This window comes from Pangasianodon hypophthalmus, chromosome 7, assembly GCF_027358585.1.
Source record: "Pangasianodon hypophthalmus isolate fPanHyp1 chromosome 7, fPanHyp1.pri, whole genome shotgun sequence".
Lineage (NCBI taxonomy): Eukaryota > Metazoa > Chordata > Actinopteri > Siluriformes > Pangasiidae > Pangasianodon > Pangasianodon hypophthalmus.
This window is the reverse complement of record NC_069716.1, coordinates 27,559,866-27,585,098: the sequence shown is the minus strand read 5'-3', so window position 1 is coordinate 27,585,098 and position 25,233 is coordinate 27,559,866. Positions and strand designations below refer to the sequence as shown.

Genomic DNA, 25,233 nt, shown 5'->3' with positions numbered 1-25,233 from the left:
AAAAATGATTTCATCTCATACCTGTGGCATAAGAGATTTTGCAACCAGATATGCTTCTTCAGCCTCTTTGGATCGATTGAGATTCTTGTAAGTTCTTCCAACGTTCATGTGGGCACCGATATCGTCTACAAAATCCAAACAAAATTGTCAAGCAAACCAGATACTGTGACAATCCCGTGACACAATCCCGTGACACACCCCGCCCCCCACCACCAGATTTTCTGCCACACTTGGATTGTGTAGTGATAAGACAATGACAGATAAACCCAGCGATATGGTGAGCATTCTTAAATCACGGGACAGAATACGTCTGTCTTCGCAGCTCAGTGGGAAACTGATAACAGTATGTGCCTGTGAACCCCAGTGTTATGAAAAGCAAACTGATGCAGAAGTATAGAATCTTAGAAAAACACGGACGGGTGATGAAACACTAACTTACAACAACAACCCGGACACCATGTGCGAAGTGGCTAATGTGTGTATACTGGCAACGGAGAAGCTGTAAAACGTAACTATGCTCTCAGATAGATACATCTGAGCTAGAAAAGATAAACCGTGCTTTTCTAAGATCCTGTGAACTTCAAACAAGGCCGTCTGTTTGTTGTTTAACTTATCTACGATGCTGGATGCTGTTCGCAGCCATGTCGCCAAAATCACAACAGGCGTGATCCAAAAACATCACAGATGCTTGACTTTGATTGAGATGAGTTTACTTCTATTCAAATTTCACAAATAATAAATGATGCAGTCAGCCCAAGGACACGGAGTTAGCCCAAGGTCATGCAGGTAACGCGCCTAAACCCGACACGACTATAAACTCATCAGCTGCTTTTAATGGTTTGTGCTTTAAATGTTCCTCAGTCAGCGCTGTAGGTGTTGTGTGCAAGCACTCACTCATGACTCATACCTGGTTGTACTCTTGTAGCCTGGAGGAAATATCTGAGCGCTCGCTCATAATCGTTCTGGTTCTCCAAAGCGTGGCCGACATTGTTCCAGAGTTTTGCATTGTTCTTGTTCACCTGGAGAAAGGCAATTTTGGGTTACACATCAAGGCTATACTAGGCGAAGACATTCATATGAGTAATATGAGTATGAGAACTTGGTTATTTGGTTTTTGTTGATGCAGAAATGACTAATCTACTTAGTATTGATCAAATCAGGGGCATCACGGAACATTTTATTTAGTTGCTGCTGCGTGCTGCTTGCAATGAACTCTTTGTGCAGAGTTTGATGTTTAAGATTTTATGTCCAAAACAGAATATTTAATAGAGAGTGAGCAGTGAGTGTGAGTGCAGAGCAGTATCAGCGAGTGTGGTCAAAAAAAAAAAAACAAGCACCTTGAATTGTGAATGGGGGGGAGAGAAAGGGAAAAAAAAAAAAAAGAAAAAGAAAAAGAAAAAAAACATGATCTGTGGAATGGTTGTAGGCGCCAGATGAGCTGGTTTGAGTATTTCAGAATGTGCTACACAGAATGGCGCGACAAAAAAACAAAACAAAAAAAAAATCCAGTTCTGCAGGCAGAAACACCTTACTGAACCTTGAAGAGAGAGGAGAATGGCCAGACAGGTTCTACAGTATCTAAAATAATCACTCTTTACAACCGTGGTGAGCAGAAAAGCAGGGGGAATGGTTCAACAACAGCAGAAGACTACACTGGGTTCTGCTCCTGTCAGCCAAGAGCAGGAATGAGGCTACAGTGGACAGATTCAGTGAACATGGACAAACATCCCATTTTCCCCATCCTGATGTTCAGTGTGAACATTTACTGAAGCTCTTCACCTGTATTTGCACAATTTTATAAACTGCACTGCTGCAACATGATTGGATAATTGCACGAATAATGAATTGCAGGTACACAGGTTTACCTAATAAAATAAATCACATGTTGGTATCTAAGCGATTTTTTTTACAAGTAAGAATAAACGAGCAACATATTACACCGACACTCGATATAAGTACCTAGTTAGAACAACATCATCACTGATTGGATTTGGTGAAAGACGTATTGGGAAAAAACAGAAAGCCATGGTTATAAAATGCATAGAGTTAGGGTTAATACTATTAAGTAGGGGTGTAATAATGCATCACGATGCAAAAATTTGATGATGTGCTTGGGAATCAGCACTCTATTAATTACGAATCTAATGCAAATGCACTGTTGGAACACCACAGGTCCCAAACTGCACAACCCATAGAGTTTAAATATAATGAGCAAGCGCTGGGCCCAACAGCTCTGGATCACCACAACCAACACACATTATATGTGATACAGTTACACAGCCACATTCGAAAGAGCTCTTCAGTAGCTTTGAAATGAGCCCCATGCCCCTGCGATGTACAGTACCCGAGAAGGAGGTTGTGGAAGTCTGTCATTTTAGCCGTCTTTGGAGCTCTATTTCAGGTTAAAATGATGCTTCAGGCTCATTATGTTTCAATCAGTCATTTTCCCCCAGTCAAAGACTTTAGTTGTTCAATCAAATTTTTGGAAGAATTGATAATTTTATTTATTTATTTTTAAGATATGGTTAAAGCTGTACTCCATTTTGTTTACAATATTAAACCTCTGTTCATAGCAATTTTTTTTTAATTTATTCAGTTTTGTATAGACAAAAACAATGCAAAACAATGTCGTTTATCATTCAGAAATGAAAAAGGAGTCTTTTCAGTCCTAATTTTCCTTCATTCAAATTTTGTTCAAAATATTCTGAAAATCGAATTGAATCGAATCGTGGGGCCAGTACTGTGAATCAAATCGTGAGCAGAGTGTATCGTTAAGCCCCTACTATTAAGCTTTTGCACGTCTAATCTTGACCATATTTCCTCATGAAGATGACCTTATAAAACTCTGCTAAACCTGTAAACCTTTTACAACATTTTAAAAGCAAAATGAAAAAGCCAGGTTAATGAGTTAATGAGTGCAGCCAGTAATGCCGCTGGTGTGTCGCAGGCTAGCGCGTCATACTCTAGCTCTGCCAGACACTCTGGAGACATGGCTCTGATAGGTTGATAGTACACACTGACCTAGATGATTGACCTCTGACATCATAAAGCAAGGGATGCCCCTGATTATATCAAGATACATGACATTAAGTGCCAACAGCAACTGTTAGGGGAAAAAAATGCAGTTGTAACATTTACAGTCATCAGGCAGTTAATTTGCTTACACCAAATTAGTTGGTTTTTTTTTTTTTTAAATGTAATGTAAAAATACATACTACTACTACTAATAATGATAATAATAATATGTAAATATTAGGGCTGGGCAAGTTAACGTGTTATTATCGCGTTAACGCATTAATTAATTAACACCGACAATTATTTTATCATGCATTAATACAGTTTTTTAAATTACTACTTTATTTCAAAAGTCCGTTGCTCACTGGCTCTGAACACACACACAGACAAACAATGGGTCACAAGAGGGTGGGATGTTGATTAGCACTGGCGTGGGATGGGCGTCATCACGCATCTCAACCAATGAGAGCATTTGGGGTGGGGCTAATACTGCTGAAGCGCACACATGAACCAGGAGAACCGGAACAGAAAAATGGAGAAAGGTACCGAACATTTACACGGACATTTTCAGTTGAAAACTCTTCCTTGACATGTTCAGAACATGTTCATTTATAAATGTTAACTAGCTGTTGCTCTGAAGGTGTTATAATGTTATGATCGGGGCTCTGGGCTCTGAGCATTACTTGTTTTTCTATAACAAACTAGACTAAACGTTAATGCCCTGGCAGTGGCAGATAGCTTTGGTTTTATATTTAATTAAATGACATTAATGTTTAAGTTGAGATTTACAAGAAATATTTTAAATTAAAATCTTTAACTGATCCTATGTAAAGGGAATACTGCTGTAAAAAGCACCTTATCTGTTTAAAGCGTTTGCAAACCAAATGTTATTGCACTTTTGTTCATATAGCAGTACTTTTAAAATAAAAGTGCACAACACACTACTTTCGAATTCATTATTTAATTTTACGCTTAACAATGCGATTAATCGTGATTAACCGCAGAAAAATTATGCGATTAATTGCGATTAAAAAATTGTATTCGTTTTCCAGCACTAGTAAATATAAATACATCTGCACTGTATCTAGCTTTTTTTTTTTTTTTTTTTTTTTTGGATTCTTCATGATACTCGTTTGCTCTGGCAGCACTCCAACTCCTCCACCATCATCCACCAGTCCTGACTTTGCACCTCACGTGTCAAAACCCCAAAACACACGCCTTGTTTCGTTTACTTCCTGGGTCGAGTCAGAGTCAGATCATGTTCTTGGCAATCAATCTGCACTCAGTATTCACGTGGAGGCTGACCAAGACCATATTTCTCTCACATATGGTTTTGGGTCTTGTGTGATATTGCCGTGTCCTTGCTTGGCCGAAGAAACCTCACTGGAAGGGGGAAAAAAAAAAAAAAAATAAAAACGTGCCTGGGAAAATCTTGTAAGGGGCTGCTGCAGCTGAATTGACAAGCAGCTTAAAAAATAATAATAAAAATAATAATAATAATAATAATAATAATAATAATAATGATAATGATAAGGCTTTGAGGAAAACGAGCATTCCTGCCAAGAATATACTTTGATATCTCTACTTTAAAAAAAATGTACCGAAACAAAATGGACGTGTATTTATTCATTTATAATAATTCCTTGGCGTCTGTCTGCAAAAATCATGTTGTGTAAGGAGCCAGTTTAACAAACACAGCAGTGAAAACAGTCTGCCTGCCTACAGATGTCTAACACTTGATCTCATCAAGTCAGCAAGACAGACATAATCGGTTCAGTTCGGCGTAACCGAAATGTCCGCCATGTTCCTGCTCAGTCACATCATCATCACAACAAAGAAGAGCGCTTACCCACTTTACACAGACGACCGAGGACAAAGATTCGAAATGTTTAAATGACTGAGCGATTTTTTTCTCCAACGATGTTAGCATGAACAGAGTGACGAGACGACAATGAGGTTCGCGTGTAAACGCCGCGAGCGACTTTCATCTCGGGTGATGAGACAGAGACTGATGTAGATGGTGCAGATAATCAACACGAGAACTTATTTCCTAAATTCTTTACAACTTCCCAGGAGACGAACAGATTAAGTCAGATTAAGTAAATGTAGAAGTTAGTATGGAGTGGAAATGGAATGAAATTTTCAAATGAAATTCTCTCTCATTTAACATACTAGAACTTTACTTCTTATTGAGCTATTTGACATCAACTTTACTTTGAAAAAGAGTGTATAGTAGAAAAAGTAAAAATTTCTCATTCTCATTTCTATACAGTTATTTATCCAACGAAGGCTGCAATACAAGTACAACTTTTCCACGCAACCTCAAGTAGATATAGCATGTTTTTTTGGTTTTTTTTAAATGACAGGTTAAAGATATTCATACTTTTAGGGCAGAGGTGAACAGGGTGTACTCCGACTCCCAGTCCCAGGTCCTGTAGAACGTCTTCACAGCGTGCGTCATTAGAAGAATGCCCATAAACAACCAGGAGACTTTCTTCAGAGCCCTAGAGGAGGAAAGTTGAATTATACACTCTGAGGTACAATATTTTAAATAGTGTTTTATTATCTAGAACACGCCTCTCGTCATGAAAACCATATGAATCAACTGCACTTTGAAAACAAGTGTAAATATTGGGTTTAACAAGGGCTGTGGTTCTACGCAGTCATTTCTGTCAGGATCTGAATGCTTATTTCAAGAATTAAATTAAAATGTAGCCTGTGGAAAAATATGTGCACCCCAAGCCATCCTGCTTCAAATTACCCAGATAACCATCTTACTTCCTGTGTGCCCATCGTGATGTTCGGTGTGTCGGGATCTACGCTAAGACTCTGATGGTCAAAAGAATCATATGTGCAGTGCGTGGTGATTATTCCTCTTTATATCACGGGTTTATATTAGTTCACTTAAATAAATAAAAAAAAAAAAAGTTTGAGATAGTTGATACGGTGACATTTTCTGTTTGGAGACATTTATTTGACATTTATGGAAGGAGTCTCCAGTGTGAGCGCTTTGTAACAGTCAGAGGTAAAGCAGTAACTTTTAAGCTTTCCGACATCTTCACTTGATTTAATGGCACTTGCTGACCGCAGGGTTGAGGAGACCATCCCGTGTTTTACGAGTAGGAATTCCAAGTTGAGTTTGGTCTTTCCTAAGCGGAGGTCTGGAAGTTACACATTTTAGTTTCAGATTTATTTGTTGATCAGCATCTTCTGAAGCCGTTCCTTTGCTGACTTGGCCTTGTGCTTTGGGTCGTTCTCGTTTCCTTCATCTTCAGCTGTCTAACAGAGGCCTTGTGCCAAAACAGATCAGTATCTGGAGTTATCTATGATCCCCTCTATCTTGACAAAAGCCCCAGTCCCTGCTGAAGAGAAGCAGCCCCATAGCATGATGCTGCCACCACCACGCTTCACCATGGGTATGATGATCTTTGCATGATAAGTCTTGTTTTTGCATGAAACATGTACTTCAGAAAAAAAAAAAAAAAAGAAATACTTTGGTCTCATCAGACCATACCACATTTTTTTTTGATTATTGTTTTATTGCTTATTCATTTTGTTGATGTCTTGTTAAATGGTTTATCCACTTTCTTGACCTATTTACACAATCTACTACTATTACAAGTACAAGAAGCTGAGCAAAAAGACTGAGTCATGTGGGAAGCTTTTCCTTACTGCACTTGCAAATAAACACAAAATAAAATAAAAATACACAAGCCTTTTCTTCCTAAAACTAATAAATTGATATATTTACCCTCGCAATGCCAGGCTCTTGAAACCGTGAGCCACCAGGACACAGAAGCCCATGCTGGGAACGTAAAGCACGCGCTCGGCCACCACGAAGCCCACGGGGAAGAACAGATTGGACGCTGGGATGAACGGGAGAACAATCAGAGAGAGACCCTGAGAAAGACACACCAGAGTCAGCAGGATTAGTGGCAGTTTACATATGCTTACGTATACATAAACTTTTCCTTTCTAAGCCTCCACAGCTAGACACAGGCTACAGTTCACATCCTGTAAGTGCTGACAAGAAAATCCTAGCAGGGAGAGAGAAAAGGGTGGGACAGCTCAACGCAAACAGCAATAAATGTTAAAATATGTAGTGCATGAACTTCAATCTGTTTGAATTTATTAGAGACATAGTCCTTAATGAGGGGAAAAAAAACAAACTCGTTAAAACCACTGTAGTGTATACACACACACCAAAAAAAATAAATAAATAAATAAATAAAACCAAGTTATCCCATTTGCCCAGAGCTTTTATTTGCTATTATTCACTGGCTAATAGAATAAAATTAAGTAGTACCACATGAATATAACATTAAACACAGTGAACATAGTCCAATAAAATCCTTCGCTCTTAGGAAACATTTCAGTCCTGCGTCTCTTCCTCCTTTGGCGACCCGCTGGGTGAATTTATTTGCATCTGTTCTTAACAAAATGAAAATCAAAAAAGGTTTTTAGGTGTCTCCTATAATCACCGTATTGTAAACACTACGGTTAAACTATAGGTGCTGGCATCCGTGCTATAAGTTCATAAAAGCTCGTAAACTGCGATTTGAAGGTAACCGCAGGGTTTTAAAGCCTCATAACGCTCACGCTGCAAGTTAAAAACACAGATTAAATCATTTTGATACTCTATAAATATTTAGCCTTTTTTTCCAGAGTACTTTAACAAACATTTTGCTAGGGCTGTTACAAAGAAGTCTACACACCCCTGTTAAAATTGCAGGTGTTATTTATTAAAAAAAAAAAGAAAAAAAAAAAAAAAAAGAAAAGACGCATAGAAATATTTTTTGGAGGAAAAAAACCCCTTACCTTAACCTGGCTGCATAATTACGCACGCTCCTTAACAAATACTTTGTTAAAGCACCTTTTGTTTGTAATTCAGCACTCAGTGTTCTTGGGTAAGAGTCTACCAACTTGGCACATCGTGATTTGGCATTTTATTCCACTCTTCCTTGGTAGAATGTTCCAGATCCATCACATTGCGAGAGGAGCTCCTGTGCACGGCCCTCTTCAAGTCATTCCACAGGTTTTCGGCAGGATTTAGATCTGGGCTCTGCTGGGCCGCTCCAAAACATTGATCATCTTCTTCTGAAGCTGTTCCTTTGTCGACTTGGATTTGTGCTTTGGGGTGTTATGGTGCTGGAAGGTGAAATCTTCAGCTGTCTGACAGAGGCCTGGAGGTTTTGTGCCGAAACAGGTTGGTATTTGGAGCTATCCATGATTCACTCTATCTTGAACAAAGCCCCAGTCCCAGCTGAAGAGAAGCAGCCCCATAGGATGATGCTGCCACCACCACGCTTCACCATGGGTATGGTGATCTTTGGCTTAGAAGCTGTCTTGTTTTTGCATCAAATATATATATATTTTTTTAAAAAAAACCTACTTTTGATCTCATCAGACCATACCTCATTTTGCCGCATTGGGGTGATTTAGGTGAGCTTGGATGCCCCCACCCCACCCCCACTCTTGGTGATGTCACCATTATGCCCCATTTTCTCCACTTGTTGATGATGGCCTTCACGGCGTTCCATGTATGGCACATCTAATGCTTTGCAAATTCTTCTGTTACCCCTCGACAGTGAGATCCTTCCCATGCTTTCTAAGCTTTTTGCCGACCATGGCTTGATCGAAATGATGAAATCAAGATGTCAGGAAAATTCTATGAAAACAGCTGATCTTTATTTGGAGTTAATCAGAAACACTTCACTGATGCCAGTGGCATGATAATCATTTTTGAACATGAGTTTGAATGCGGTTGGTTAATTCTGAGCACAGTCACATGCCCCATTATAAAAGGGTGTGCACACAATTTTTCCCCCCCCAATAAAATGTTTCTATTTGTTTTTCACTGGAATCCAGTCGGTTGCTAAATCATATCAAAAGGTAGAAAACAATCTGCCATTATCCTGCTTTCTTTTTTTTTTTTTAACTGCAATTTTAACTGAGGAGTGTAGACTTTTATTTCCACTGTATATATTTCATATCGCCCACCCCTTCTGGACAATACTTAGTCTATGAACTCGACTCTCACGAAACAAGTGTGAATAAGTCCTGGCAGTCTGCATTCACTAGCACAAAACCTTTTCAGCCCATTTTCAATCTATACACACACACACACACACACAAACGAGTAATTTCAGGGCCAGTTTGCATAACATTACACTGTAGCCGAGTTCACCATCTCCGTAACTATAGACCAGACTCGGATTACACACTGTATTCCTCTCAGTAAGTATTAGGGTCAATAGAAATTGCATTTGAGCCTAGCGATTTAGGAGAGGAAGCGGAAACAGCGGTCCTAAATCAAATCAGGGATTAGCCAAAGAAGTAGCTCTTTCAAGTGCAATAGGCCACAAACAGCCCGAGTGCTGTACAGCGGCGCACTAAAATGCTCTCATTGTTCCTGTTCAGACAGGACTGCGCCATCCTCAATGCTAATCACTCCGAAATTTGTGCAGCTTTGTCTGAAACCTGGGCCATGAGAACAATTATAAGAACAACTGTATGAATAAACTTAACCTGAGTAGATGATTAAGGTCAAATGAATTCTTTCACAGGTTGAAACCTGCACTTTTGATTTATTTAGCTGAAATTAACCTGTTGCAGAAACTGCACAGAAAATACACACATCTTAGATGATGAATGGAATTAAACGAGATTAAAAGGTTTTTATTCACAACACCTCGCAAAAAAGCTCCACCTGGCACACTCGCTTAACTCATTTTGATCAATAGCCCACTTTGTTATGGCTGTCAGTTGCAAAACCTACCCTCATATTTTACCCTTCAGCACAGAGTGTGCTCACAAAATTTATACGTTTACTGAACTACACGAGACGACAGGAACGTCTTGCATTTTCATTTACAATAACCGGGTCGTTCATCTAAACGGACACCGTCTTTAAAGGGGATTGCGAAAACCAGGCTTGGCGGTGACTTCAAACGACGTCAAAACTAAAATCGTTGTTAGGAAGGGCGGATTCCATATTTCACAGAGTCGAAAAACATGCGCCTAGGTGCGAAAGGCCGTGCGAATTCACAGTTATCCTATTGTAATAGAAACCTCTGGCCAATACAAACAACAACACAATGATTCCGATCAAAGCTTTCAGGTTCTCAAGCTGTGTGCTGTAATGTTGGTACAGAGAACAGACACATTCTGTAAAATTAACTGCCAACTGGATAAGATTGAGTGTCCAGGGTCCTAACACTGGGAATCTTGAGAACGGCTAACCGGGGCCAGTCCAAACAGATTAGCGTCCTTATGCAACCTGTCGAGAGCGTATTAACAGTATGGACCATGGCGAACTTTGGCACGTCGTGCATTAATGCTGATTTGTGGTCTCTCTGTGTCAACGGATTTCCAGCAGAGAAAGGAAGTTCAACGGAGACACCCAGATGATGAATTCCCTAGAATGTTATCGCACGAGAAATTATCAGAAAGTTGAACTCGTCTTTTTTTGTTTTGTCCTCGTGAACACACAAGATGAGAAGCAGTGACATTCTGAACTTGTGCAACTGCAGGAACTGTCAGGGGTCAAACACATGTAGCCAGCACTGCAGGAAGATATAATCTTTTATGACAAAAAGGGGAGAACAAAGGGGAAAAACACACACACACACACACACACACACACACACACACAAAACAACTAAAGCCTTTCCTGGTTGTATGCATGGCAAGAAAATACATTTGCTTTACACACAAGATCCAATGCATATTAGACAGAAAAAGGCTTCTTTCAAAATTTAAGGTGGAAATCTCAGTGATATGTTCAACAGATTCTCCTATAAATTCACAGCTATGTCTAACCGGCTTCCAGGAATAACATATTTAAAGAAAGTGCAACCTGGAGCACTCACAAGTGCGCCCACATGCATGCAGTAGGAATGGTCCTCGGAGCACCCGTCCCGGAAACAAGTTACGGTTGTGGAAAATATGCGAAAAGCATCTCCAACCAAGCATTTCTTCAGAACGGGGTTGAACTATCCGTTTCACTGAGCACTGAACACCCCTGTCAGTGGAGCATTAACGCTGCTACTACTACTGCATGACCTCATGGGTGCACAAATTAAAATTTATTAGCTAGCTAAATTGGAGAGGGTACAACTATGATCAAGCTTTTCATGCAACACATCATGTTTGCGACAGCATCCTGGTCGTTTCTTGCTATGAGATGTGCTCTCGCATCGCAGGTACAAATATTATTTGAGTCTTGCTATCATGCTTATTTTCTCCTCACACATGTATTATTGTAAGGTGACTATTATTGTTACTGTAATTCAGCTAATTAAGTCCAAAAGTTTTAATATGTACGCGGGGAAAGTTACTCGTATTCAGAGTCGTGTTACGCACGTGCTCAAGTTGATTTTCTTGAGCAAAAGTGTCCGAGATGTTTTTTTTTTTTTTTTCCCCAACAGCGTCTAGACCACCTCCTTTAAACCCAAGCACTTATCTCAAGAAGGAAACAGTAATATTTCCAGTAACAAAAAAGCAAGAGACAATTTAAAAAAGAAAATAAAAACGTAATATGATATAAGAACTGAAATAAACATCTTGCAACAATGATATTAAATCACCGCAAATTTGGTTTAACAATACGGCTTCCACTATCATTATTTAACATTTTATAAAATAGCACTTGATCCAGCACATTCTATTATTTTGTATTTTATTTTTTAGCCATGACCTTTCCGTGGTCTGTTAATTAATAGTGTCATTCTGATTTGTCCAACCTTGGAATAAGATAACTGAAGCTAAGTTATTAGTAATATGTAAGTACAAATTATGCAACGTGTTTGTAAAGTCAGGTGAAGATCATGCCATCGTGACATTTTTAAATCTGCCTTACCATGAGGACGGTCTTGGCGGAGCTGTGGGCGTGGCGCAGGCTGTGATAAGCCAGGAGTCCCAGCAGCACGTAGAAGGCCAGGGTTGCCAGATTGCGCGGGTCTAGTACAGATTCCACCAGAGGAATGGTGCCCATGGTCCAGTCACAGCACAGCTCCGACGGGTTGAGCAGGAGCCAGCCGTTCACAGGAAGCAGGTAGTTGAAGGTGAGCTGCCGGGCCGGCGTGGAGCTGACGGCTGCCGGGTTATCGAACCTGCAACAAACGGATCTGATCAGATGCTCCTGCTCAACAGAATCCCGATCTACTAGTATGTAATGCTTCTAGTGCAGTGGTCTCAAATGAGCTCGACTGGGAGATTAGACTTAAAGGTGCTTTTTAGCAAAACTTCAACAAAATTATGCAGAATGATATTTTTGGCACATCGAGAGTATAGCAATAGAAGGAGAGCGCACAAACGGCAGGAGAGCGCACAAACGGCAGGAGAGCGCACAAACGGCAGGAGAGCGCACAAACGGCGTAGGAGAGCGCACAAACGGCGTAGGAGAGCGCACAAACGGTGTAGGAGAGCGCACAAACGGCAGAGGTGAGTGCACAAACGGCAGGAGAGCGCACAAACTGCAGGAGAGCGCACAAACGGCAGAGGTGAGCGCACAAACTGCAGGAGAGCGCACAAACGGCAGAGGAGAGCGCACAAACGGCAGAGGAGAGCGCACAAACGGCAGGAGAGCGCACAAACGGCAGAGGAGAGCGCACAAACGGCGTAGGAGAGCGCACAAACGGCAGAGGTGAGCGCACAAACGGCAGAGGTGAGCGCACAAACGGCAGAGGTGAGCGCACAAACGGCAGAGGAGAGCGCACAAACGGCAGGAGAGCGCACAAACGGCAGAGGTGAGCGCACAAACGGCAGAGGTGAGCGCACAAACGGCAGAGGAGAGCGCACAAACGGCAGAGGAGAGCGCACAAACGGCAGAGGTGAGCGCACAAACGGCAGAGGAGAGCGCACAAACGGCAGAGGAGAGCGCACAAACGGCAGGAGAGCGCACAAACGGCAGAGGAGAGCGCACAAACGGCAGAGGTGAGCGCACAAACGGCAGAGGTGAGCGCACAAACGGCAGAGGTGAGCGCACAAACGGCAGAGGTGAGCGCACAAACGGCAGGGGAGCTCACAAACGGCAGAGGTGAGCGCACAAACGGCAGGGGAGCTCACAAACGGCAGAGGTGAGCTCACAAATGGCAGGAGAGCTCACAAACGGCAGAGGTGAGCGCACAAACGGCAGGGGAGCGCACAAACGGCAGGGGAGTACACAAACGGCAGAGGTGAGCGCACAAACGGCAGGAGAGCGCACAAACGGCAGGGGAGTACACAAACGGCAGAGGTGAGCGCACAAACGGCAGAGGTGAGCGCACAAACGGCAGAGGTGAGCGCACAAACGGCAGGAGAGCGCACAAACGGCAGGGGAGCTCACAAACGGCAGAGGTGAGCGCACAAACGGCAGAGGTGAGCGCACAAACGGCAGAGGTGAGCGCACAAACCGCAGGAGAGCGCAGAAACGGCAGGAGAGCGCACAAACGGCAGGAGAGCGCACAAACAGCAGGGGAGTACACAAACGGCAGAGGAGAGCGCACAAACGGCAGGGGAGTACACAAACGGCAGAGGAGAGCGCACAAACGGCAGGGGAGCGCACAAACGGCAGGTGAGCGCACAAACCGCAGAGGTGAGCGCACAAACCGCAGAGGTGAGCGCACAAACCGCAGAGGTGAGCGCACAAACCGCAGGAGAGCGCACAAACCGCAGGAGAGCGCACAAGCGACAGGGGAGCGCACAAACGGCAGGAGAGCACACAAACCGCAGGAGAGCGCACAAACGACAGGGGAGAGCACAAACCGCAGGGGAGTACACAAACCGCAGGAGAGCGCACAAACGACAGGAGAGCACACAAACAGCAAGAGAGTACACAAACAGCAAGAGAGTACACAAACAGCAAGAGAGTACACAAACGGCAAGAGTACGAAAACAGCAGGAGAATACACAACGACGTCAGAGTACACAAAGAGCAGGAGAGTACACAAACAACAAACGACAGAGTACTCAAACGGCAGGACAGTACACAAACAACAAAAGGTGATTTGACCACAGAGGGCTTTCTAACTGCTTCTAACTGCTCTTCTAAAGCAACGTTTGATGGAAAAATAAAACACAAGTCAGTATGAGGTAAATGAAAGCATTTCACATTGGAACACATCTGTTTTGCCAGTTACTTTGTAGACGGTTAATGAAGTGCATGTTCTGGCACAGTCCTAGAACAAGTATTAAAAAAACATGCTCTTCCAAATTAAATAAAAAGTGCGATTAAACAAAACCCAAAACATGAGACTTTGTCTTAGATGTATAATTTACTTTAATGAGCTTGAAATTGTTTCATTAAAAGCACTCAGCTTTAAATGTTTGGATGGTTTACTCATCCTGTTCCGTACAGCGCCAGTGGTGCTAGGACACGAACCACGTCGAGAGCAGCCTGAGCAGTTTCAAAAGACACGCTCAAGAACATGTCAAACACCTGACAGCAATCTGAGGGAGTCGAATCCTTCTTTTTCCAAGCATTTAATACGTTCGCTGCAGGAAGCCGTCTCTACTCTCAGGGCTTTGTAACAGTCAGAGGAAAAAGCTGCAACTAAGTTTTCAGGACAGAGGAGTTTACGCTTTGCGGTTTCTCAGTAACATGACAAACTGCACTTTTTTTGTCTTATCTTAATTGCGCACAAACACACACACCCGCTTAATATACTTGTGCTGTAGCCATGGCTTAAACCGTTATATTTTATGATGTTTTACATACATTTCAGGTTCTTTGTACAAATAAGAAAGTAAAAAAGAGACCTTTAAAACAGTTATCTAAAAAAATAAAAATTATGCTCGCTGGGTGGGCGGGGCATACTGTCTCCAGTGTCAATCGCAGCGAAACTAGCCAATCACTGGCATCTGTGAGCTCATGTATGTGGAAGAGGGCTGACAGCGCTTTCCTCAGACTGTGTTGCGCTGCCCTGTGACGCAGCACGAGCAGCAGCTCGAAAAGACGCTGTTTGCTGGCTTCAGTGTCTCAGAGGAAACCCAACAGATATAAACCTCTGAGGGTTAACAGATTCCCGACTGCTTGTCTACTTATTTATGCCGTTTGTAATTTAACTCTCCAAGAAATGCCATTTCCTTGTCTTTTAATCTGTGATGCCAATATGCATTTTGGCAGCACTGATGCATTTCATGCGTCTCAATATCATTTCATGCCTTCATGTCAAAACGACACGGCAGTCATCACATGTCCGTAGAAAGTTGTCTCTATTGGAGAAATGCCACTCATGTCTGCTACTTTACTGTTATCTAAGTGTTCACTGGGTCATTTTATACAGCAGTCTGTACAAGAATCTGCAGTGCCTTAAGCTTTTAAAGCTCTTTCAAAAAAAAAACAAAAAAAAAACAACAACACTGGAGTGAATTCGCTCTTATGGTTCTATTCAGACAGGATTAGTTTTAAATTACGAGGCAACTTTGCAGCCTGTGCATTCCATTGCCTGTACAGATTATAAAGATTACACCTTCTTTTATTTACTACTGAACGAGCTGTAAAAATAACAGCAGGTAACACAAACCCACTGTGACCTGACATGGTAAGTATTTTGTCATATCCTATAGAAATTTTCTGTTTTTCTTAGCTGCAGGCTCTCGAGGCTACATGTGAGGACACAATCCTTCAGATAAAGACCAAGAACCGAGGCCAATATTTGCATTCCCTATAATATGCGCCTGAGTGCTTTTAAAAAGTTTTTTTCCCCCATCATAAAGAGCTTGTTCTATACATTATTTTCAAGTTAACATTCAAAAATCTTTGTGTGATTCCTTAGGATTGTAAAAAAAAAAAAAATACTCAAGTAAGTTTGATTTTGCACTATTGATTGTATTTCCATAAATAAATTGTAGACCATGTTCTATATAATTTTAATATAAGTATAATAATAAGTAATATTAATTAATATAATAAGTTTCCTTATTATGATAACTAACACACTAAATATCAAATAAAATTTCTTCTTGTTGTTCTAAGGGTATACAAACTTTTGCACTCAGCTGGTTGAATTCTCCCAGTCACCTACGCCTTCTGATTTTACCCAGAAACCCACTGGTTCATATCAGGATAGTAGAAGATTGGTGGCTCGGTGGTTAAGATTCTGATCAGAAGGTTGTAAGTTCAAGCCCCAGCCCTGCAGAGCTGCCACTCTGCGCTAAACTCTCGACTCCGTTTGCTCCGGGGCTGGTGTGTCATGTCTGAGCCGGCGCCCTGACCCCAGCTTTCTAGCAAGGAAAAGAATTCCTAAAAAATGCCTCAAGAATTCCGGAAAGAATTTGGTGGGTAGCGTTGCCAGTAAGTGTGTGAATGTTTGTGTCTCGTGCCTTGCGATGTATTCCCATCTTGCACACAGTGTTCCCGGGATACACTCCGGATCCACCGCCACTCAGGCCAGGATAAAGCACTTACTGAAGATGAAAGAATGAACTTGCATATGTGATAATAAACACTAGTTTATTATTATCTTCTTATCTTCAGGATGGATGGATTATAAATTAGGATATTGGGATTGTACATCAGGATAGTGGGTGCTGGGACTTAAACTTAGAACAGCAGTCTAATGCCTTAACCGCTGAGTCCTGATGGATTATACATCAGAACAGTGCGACTGTGGGATTATAAATGAGGATAGCAAGATTGTAAATCAGAATAGTGGGATTGTGGAATTATAAATCATCTTAGTGGGATTGTAAATCAGAATAGTGGGATTGTGGAATTATAAATCAGCATAGTGGGATTATGGGATTATTATGTTCAACTTTATTGTCATTATCAGAGTACGAGTACAGAGACAACAAAATTCAGTATAAATCAGGATATTGGGACTGTATAACAGGATAGTGGGATTATAAATGAGGATAGTGTAGTTTTAAATCAGGATAGTGGGATTGTAAATCAGGATAGTGGGATTGTAAATCAGGATAGTGGGATTGTAAATCAGGATAGTGGGATTGTAAATCAGGATAGTGGGATTGTAAATCAGGATAGTGGGATATAAATGAGGATCATGGGATTATAAATGAGGACAGTGTAGTTTTAAAACAGGATAGCGGGATTATAAATCAGGATAGTGGGATTATAAATCAGGATAGTGTAGTTTTAAATCAGGATAGTGGGATTATAAATCAGGATAGTGTAGTTTTAAAACAGGATAGTGGGATTATAAATGAGGATAGTGTAGATTTAAATCAGAATAGTGGGATTATAAATCAGGATAGTGGGATTATAAATCAGGATAGTGGGATTATAAATCAGGATAGTGGGATTATAAATCAGGATAGTGTAGTTTTAAAACAGGATAGTGGGATTATAAATGAGGATAGTGTAGATTTAAATCAGAATAGTGGAATTGAAAATCAGGATAGTGGGATATAAATCAGCATCATGGGATTATAAATGAGGACAGTATAGTTTCAAAACAGGATAGTGGGATTATAAATCAGGATAGTGGGATTATAAATCAGGATAGTGTAGTTTTAAATCAGAATAGTGTAGTTTTAAATCAGGATAGTGTGATTATAAATCAGGACAGTGTGATTATAAATCAGGATAGTGGGATTATAAATCAGGATAGTGTAGTTTTAAATCAGGATAGTGTAGTTTTAAATCAGGATAGTGTGATTATAAATCAGGATAGTGGGATTATAAATCAGGATAGTGGGATTATAAATCAGGATAGTGTAGTTTTAAATCAGGATAGTGTAGTTTTAAATCAGGATATTGGGATTATAAATGAGGATAGTGTAGTTTTAAATCAGGATAGTGGGATTGTAAATCAGGATGGTGGGATTATAAATCAGGATAGTGGGATTATAAATTCAATTTAAATTAAAGATCAGCTCACCTGGTGAAGACGGGCAGCTGCGACTGGATGACCTGTACTCGCACTATGACCAGCAGCAGCGTGCTGATGACCAGCACCACCAGCTTCAGCAAGGTCTGCAGCACCGCATAGGGAAAAATGTCCTTCCCTCGTACCACCTGCAGCGCCGTCTCGATCAGCAGGGGCAACGTGAACTGCGTTACAGACAGACAGACGGAGGGGAAGAAGCCAGACAAAATAAATGATCTGAAAATAAATCACTGACAATCACTGGGAATAACCCATCTATTATGTGTTATCATCTATTCTGGAAGGAATGTACTTGACTGTGCATGAACAGATGCCATGATCGCTGCAACGAGCACAGATCAATTATACCATTAATAATAGAAATAATAATAATAATAATAAAAATAATGAGACAATTAACTGAAAGAAAAAAAAACAACTGAAAAAATGGCCTCCGCAGCTGCTTACTCACACTCGCTCGCTTCAGATTTATATAAAGGGCTTGTGACGGTGACTTGACTGCGTAATTAAAAGGGCAGGATGAGCTGCCACGACGTGCACAAGGCCCCAGTGTGTACTGCGCCCTGATGAATAGCTTCAGCGAGCACGTTGGTTTTCCTGAGTAAGTGCGTGCCTAAAGCGCTTCAGTCAAAGCCCAATTACTTACAATAACAAGAAACAACAAGACTGCCAAGACGCAAGTAACATGTACCAAAACACACGCAGACAATGAATTAATTTTTCCTCTGAAACGCAAGCCCGTGGTCTCGGTGAGTGATCCATGACGTCTAGACATTTTCATTTCCACCGTGAATTATTGCAGCAGTCTCTAGCCCGAGGATGTGTAAGCAGCTGTCGTGGAAAATGTTGTCGAAATTTTGGTTCATAAACAGATCTAACAATTTAAAGGAAAAGAAAACAAAGAAACGACAACATGCATGTTGCATGTTGTGACTATTAACGTGAATAAAGATCAAAGCTAAAATGGGCCAAGATTCCGCCAGATCCTTTTAACAAACAACAGAGGTGAAAAACCTATCGAATTAGCGTTAAAATAAGATTTTCAGCTCCTCATTTATTGGTTTTTTTGCTCTTTGAAAACATTAAATCTTCATAAAATGAAAACCACACATTTTAAGTTTAGAGTCTATACTTACAGTCCATAATAATAATAATAATAAGAAGAAGAAGACTTTTTTCTGCCACTTCATTGTTACATCTTTACTTTTCTGATGTGCATTTAAATGTTATTTGGGAGGGAAAATGTTTTTAGAAGAACCCTGCGCAGTACAACTGCCTGTGTCCGGCTCCGCTGTTTCACAAACTGTTTATTCTTCTTCTGAATGCAGTGTGAGGGAGAGATCTTACCCCTTGGGCTACAAACACTTCGTACACACAGCATATCCCGATCACAGTGATTCCCTGCTCCTTACACAGCGTCGCAACGGCCACAAGGAGCACCGTCACTACGATGGGCGTCCACACTGAAACGCAATCACATGCAGGCTTTAATGAACATGAGAGTGTTCAGAATTGGGACACACAGAGACACAGACACGCAAACGCACCCACAGACACGCACACGCACCCACAGACACGCACACGCACCCACAGACACGCACACGCACCCACAGACACGCACACGCACCCACAGACACGCACCCACCGACACGCACACGCACCCACAGACAACCTTTTTTTTTTTTTTTTGGAGAATCCGTTTCTTTTTTAAGACAAATAACATGATGTCATTTGCAATTCAATTCTTCAGTATTCAATTCATCTTCGGTTTTCAAATTCTTCAGTGTCAATCATTATGACTCAAAGTGACAGAAATCAATTAGATAGACAAACAGACAGACAGACAGACAGACAGACAGACAGACAGAGACAGAGACGGGCAAAAAGACAGACTGATAGATAGAAAGACAGACAGATAGGCAGACTGACAAAAGATTAGACAGGCAGGCAGACAGACAGAGCACTTTATTGATTAATGAACTTGTATGGCTGATCAGCAACAGTTCAAGATTCTGAATCATTTCTAGGTGTTTAAGCCTTTAAAAAAAGTGACGGTATCTAAGTAAGGAATAAAACACTCCGGGTGGGGCTGTTACAGGAAAATAATCAACGTTAATTACAGCAGTGTGATAGAGCAGAGTTACTGTCGCCACTCTGTAGTTGATTATTTTCCTATAACAGCGTTTTATTCCACTTACACCATTACGGCTTTTTTTTTTAACTTATTTTATCACAGCATTATCCATTTCCAGTTACATTTGAGGTTCAATATCAAGTTCTCACGTAAAAGCGACTATAAACTTTCATTCCTTCACCAGCCTTAATAACAGAGAAAGTTTGCTGTCACGTTACCAGCGTTGGTTAAATTACGTCAAAAAAGTAACTAATGATTAATTACATCATCAACCTTGTGTTTAAATTACTGACTAACTACTCTGTCTGAAAAGTAATTGCATTACCCGTTACTAATGACTGCTTAAAATCTGTATCGACCTTCACCACAAAAAAAAAAAAAGGAAAAAAAGAAATGAAACTCTTCTTTTAATTCTTTAAATGAGTCACACATGGAATAGCCTATTAAGCATTAAGCCATTTTTAAGACAAAATGTAAACAAATGATATAAACTGGGTTAATAATAAGAGCTACTGAAAACAAAAGCAACTCCTGAGTCAGTAATAAAACTGCTTGAGACGGCGATTCTACAGCGCGCAGAGGTAGAGTCTCTTCCACTACGTACCCTGCAACCCTTTTATAAGCTCAGCTTCAGACACTTCCTGCACTGACGATGTAAAATCAGGCTTCGTCTGATTACCAGGGGTTGCCGCAGTTTCAACTGTCGCTGTACACGGATTACTCACAAGTGTGTGTCGCCGGATCAGGTGCTTCAGTACGTTATCAGCGCTTCAGAGAGAGGCTGATAGTGGTTTTTCCCAGGACCTAAGTTACATTAAACCGTGATGTTCTTGTCTACGTGTGTCGAAAAAAAAATAAAAAAAGGAGTAATGGGAATCTTTCCATTTAGCCACTCAAAACAGCTTCTTCTTGAACCTGAGCAACTTCACAGCCACCTGATGTGATCTCGCGTGCTAGCCTACAGCTAACGAAATTAAAGTGGCTGAGTTAAATTAGAAAATTGTCTTTAGATGACAAATTTAGATCTTAATTTCAATATTGTTTTATACAGAATTGTTGAAAGTCTATACAGAATGTAGTGCAGGTACATCGTAAGTAAGTGTAATGAAATTACTTAAAAATGAAGAGCAATCCCTTACTTTACTTCTTCAAGGGAAAAGTAATTTAATTACAGTAACGTGTTCCACTAAACACTGCGCGTTACTGAGAAACTGCAACACGTAAACCCCTCTGACACTGGAGACTCCTTCCATTAAAACGTCACCGCGTTATAAACGATTATATGACATGTTTTTAGGTTTAGACTGGAGCGAGACCCGTACAAGTCGGCTGTTACTATAGAAACGATAACGACGTATTAATCTAAACCTGTGATTTGCAGCTGCACTACTGTCAGAAAATGAATCCACACATTCTGATGTGTGCCGTGCCGTGATTACAGCAAGACTCGACATAATGTCATATTTAGGTGTGTTAAAAAAAAAAACAATACCCCTTTCTTCCAAAGAAAAATCAGTTGGCATGATTACGCTGTAAGATCTGGGTCAATGGCACGTAACCTCACGAGGTGAGAACACGCACCTTCTCACAGCACTACGTGCCAAAAGTACATGCTGAAAGGTTTGCGCAGAGTGAAAATGACTTTAAGCGCTGTCTGGGTGGGGAAAGCCGAGAGCATGCCACGGCCTGAGAAGAACCTGTTTAGGCATGATTGAAAATAAAAATAAATAATTTAAAAAAAAAACAACAACAACAACACCAACAAAATAAAGAGCTAATGAGGAATCTTACCGATGGAGCGATCCGCGCCTTTCGACTTGGTGTACGCCAGGAAAGCCGCCAGGAGAAAGATTGAGGACAGCAGTTCGGCTCTCCCCACGACACCTGTGACCTGGCAGGGAAAGAAACGATCAATTTACAGCTCAACAACGGGAACAGCGAGTCTCTGATGAGAGAGGAAAACTGGACTGCAGACGCGAACACGTGAGCCGTAACCCGGTACACGGCGTCTCGATCAAGTTATACGCCTGAAGGCAAATTAAAATAAAAAATTTTTTAATCATACCGTAGTTACAGCTGATTTCTGACATCTTCTGTCAGCGATGCAAATTACACATCTGCTTACACACGAATACACAACGAGCAACATGCAAACTAGGGAGATACGATGAAAAAAAACAAAAACATCATGTCATGATACTTGTTATTTCCACGATACATAATATGCATCACGATATACAGAACTGCCAGCAAAAATCTTGCTTTTAAAACTTCGCTTTTTAACACCAATCACACTTTATTATTTGTTATTATTTCAAAAAATTAAGAACTGCTAATCACGCAACCAACGTTATTATAATTATTCTCATATTAGGGATGGAGCGAGACGACAAAATATATATCACAGGATCTAGGTTTGTGAACCGTTTCCCAGCAACACAGGACTGTTAAATTAATTTAAAAAAAGAAACTGATGTTATTTCATGTCTCGGAGAAATGTATTTTTTTATATATTTTAAAAATAACTTTAATAAAATATATAACTACAAATATTTAACACTGAAAACCTAAAAAAAAAATTTTTTAAATCAGTAAAAATATTATAATTGACACTTTTTACAAATGTATAAATTTGTGCTGCTTCCAGTAAGTTTGTAATTATTAATAAAACCATTAAAACAATTTAATAAAAAGATATCATGATATCCAGTATATCTCAGAAAAGCGTACGATCAATATTATTATTATTATTATTATTATTATTATTATTATTATTATTATTATCCATGTATCACCTAGCTCTATGGGCAACCACATAAAGCAGATATTCATAAACACTGAAAGAAATAAAAATTAAAAATGTATATAAAAGTAGTAAAGATATTTGATGTTGTTGTAGACCAGGGTTCAAGGAAAATGGTTTGAAAAACGAAATAAAAAAATTAAAAATGCATAAATTAAATAATGAATAATAATAATAATAATAATAATAATAATAATGTTTATTTAATACAGGGCCACAGTTGCTTTACAGTTTGGGAAAAAGAAACACAAAGTGACTCATTTAATTTAATTTAATTTGGAAAAAAAAAAAAAACAGTTTCAGCTGTACATCCAGCAAAGCCTTCAGATCTCACAAACCAAAACAACACGCTGTCCATTACTGCCACCACATGGAGCTCTCTGCACCGACATCGTCAACGTGGACAAACACACACACACAGCTCTCACACACACACACACACACACACACCTCATCTCCCCTTTCACGTCCACTCACACTCTCACCTGGTCCTCACGGCGACGCAACAGCGATATCATGATGAATATCGTCACAATACACTTCTCTGAGATATCGCAGTTTATTTTGTTTTAATAAATCTGATTCGAAGCAGCTGATCTGATGTTAACATTCTCCACTCAAAACCTTAACACTGTAAAATGTGACTTTAAAAACATTTTTTCTCTTTTTAAATTTTAACCAAATTACTTCTGTAGCCATCAAATCTTTTTAATGTTTATAATAACAATTATAAACTCTGTATATGTACTCAATCGCAAAATGTATTTTTAATTTATTATTAGAATTAATCAAATTTATTGGAATTTGCTTTTCCTCCTTTTAAGTTCTAACCAATTAATTGATAATTATAATTAATAATATACACACACACACACACACACACACACACACACATTACATTTTAAACTTTCGAGTCTAGTCGCTTCCAGTCAGTTTATAAATGTTTATAAATTCTGATTATTGGGGTTTATTGGGGTTCCAATAAATTTGTTCTCTTTTTCAGAATTTAAGCTGTTTATTTTTGAAGACATCTTTTTATAACTTTTTATAACCATTACAACAAACTCTGATTCCAAGCTGTTGATTGGGAGTTAGAGTTTTGTGCAGGAAACTAGCGATGGACATTTGACACATGGAAGAAGTCGGCACGCTCCCAGACAGACACAGTTATTGACACATTCATGAACAGGAAGTCTTGAACAGAGCCGTCTGTTGTCTCCGCTCTGTCCTGCAGTCACAGCTCTAGATTCATTCGTGGAAAGAGATTCCAGACAGTTCATTGTCTGGAAAAAATGTCCGTTCCTGCAGTAAAAGCCTCTTTTGTGCAAACTCGGAGAACACCGACTGACCGAACGAATGACTGAACGAACAATCGACACGTAACAGAAACACAGATCAGATCTCCTGGGCCCGGGTTTCAGATTCCAAACTGTGAAATCACCTTCAATCACTTCAACGCCCGGTTAAGAAAAAGTTATTCAACGTCCAAGACAATTTTTTTTAAAAAATGGACAAAATGCGAACATTACTGATTAGCCGACTAGTAATCAGCGCAAGGCATACGTAGCGTATTTCTGGCCACGTCCCCAGAGTTTTCGCCCGGAGTCAGAGCCGCTGAAGCCTTCACCCCATGATAAGACGATCTCACAAGCCTAGTGTGAGACACAAGATAACCCAAATCCGAATGGATCCTGTCAACTGAGAGGGAGAAAACTGTAATAGTAATGAGAAACAGAGAGCTGCAGTGGAGTGTTTCGCTGGAGGACGGACTGATTTGGTGAGTAGCGGCAGAAGCAGCATCTGTACATCATCAATGTCAGAGAACTACTACAGCTGTATACATGAGGAATAAAGCTGGCTTGCAGTTGTTGAGGCTTGTGAGATGCTAACCATGATTGATAACGGTATGGCTCGTGGATTTGGCGTAGCTGTGGGTTAACAGGGGCGGGGCTTGGCAAAAAATAGCTCCTAGTCACTAACATTAGCATTTGTTTTTTTGTTTAAATAAATTATTCATCAACGAGGACAGGAATCCTTGCAAAACCGACTGTAGCTAAGCTCATTATGAAATCGAAATGAATTGTATAAACTACACGTGCACGCGCTCTGGGTTGAACGGCAGCGGAATTACTTACGGAATTCCCGAACTGTGAATTCGCCCTGATAATCACGCTGCTTCTTTTTCTTAATTTAAGCCCTGTTTATGTTTTGCGAGTGAAGACGTTCATGAATTAGTCTCCCCTGTCCGTTCTGCTGCTAAGGTTCATCAGAGAAAGAGGTTTTGTTGCTCTGCCGTGAATCAGACAGCAGGTTATTAGGGTGCTTGTACAACACATTTGTTTTTGGTCGTAGCTGCAGAAATCATGTTCTCCGATGGACGTTTATGTTGACGGCTGTCGTGATAGATGGAATCTAATGATTCCGGATACGATCCTAAATCGTTTCAA

General features: G+C 40.4%; 1 protein-coding gene across 1 annotated transcript in view; it reads right to left on the bottom strand.

Annotated features, from left to right (window-relative positions):
* The window catches only part of tmtc3 (transmembrane O-mannosyltransferase targeting cadherins 3), a 41,591-nt gene that overhangs the window by 8,597 nt on the left and 7,761 nt on the right, over positions 1-25,233 (bottom strand). The window contains exons 4-11 of the mRNA XM_026946647.3: positions 21,775-21,874; positions 19,197-19,312; positions 17,841-18,013; positions 11,876-12,128; positions 6,767-6,915; positions 5,399-5,519; positions 908-1,019; positions 22-125 (exon numbers count right to left, since the gene is read on the bottom strand). Of these exons, the coding sequence (XP_026802448.1) occupies positions 22-125; positions 908-1,019; positions 5,399-5,519; positions 6,767-6,915; positions 11,876-12,128; positions 17,841-18,013; positions 19,197-19,312; positions 21,775-21,874 (1,128 nt within the window). The remainder of the gene's footprint in view (positions 1-21; positions 126-907; positions 1,020-5,398; positions 5,520-6,766; positions 6,916-11,875; positions 12,129-17,840; positions 18,014-19,196; positions 19,313-21,774; positions 21,875-25,233) is intronic.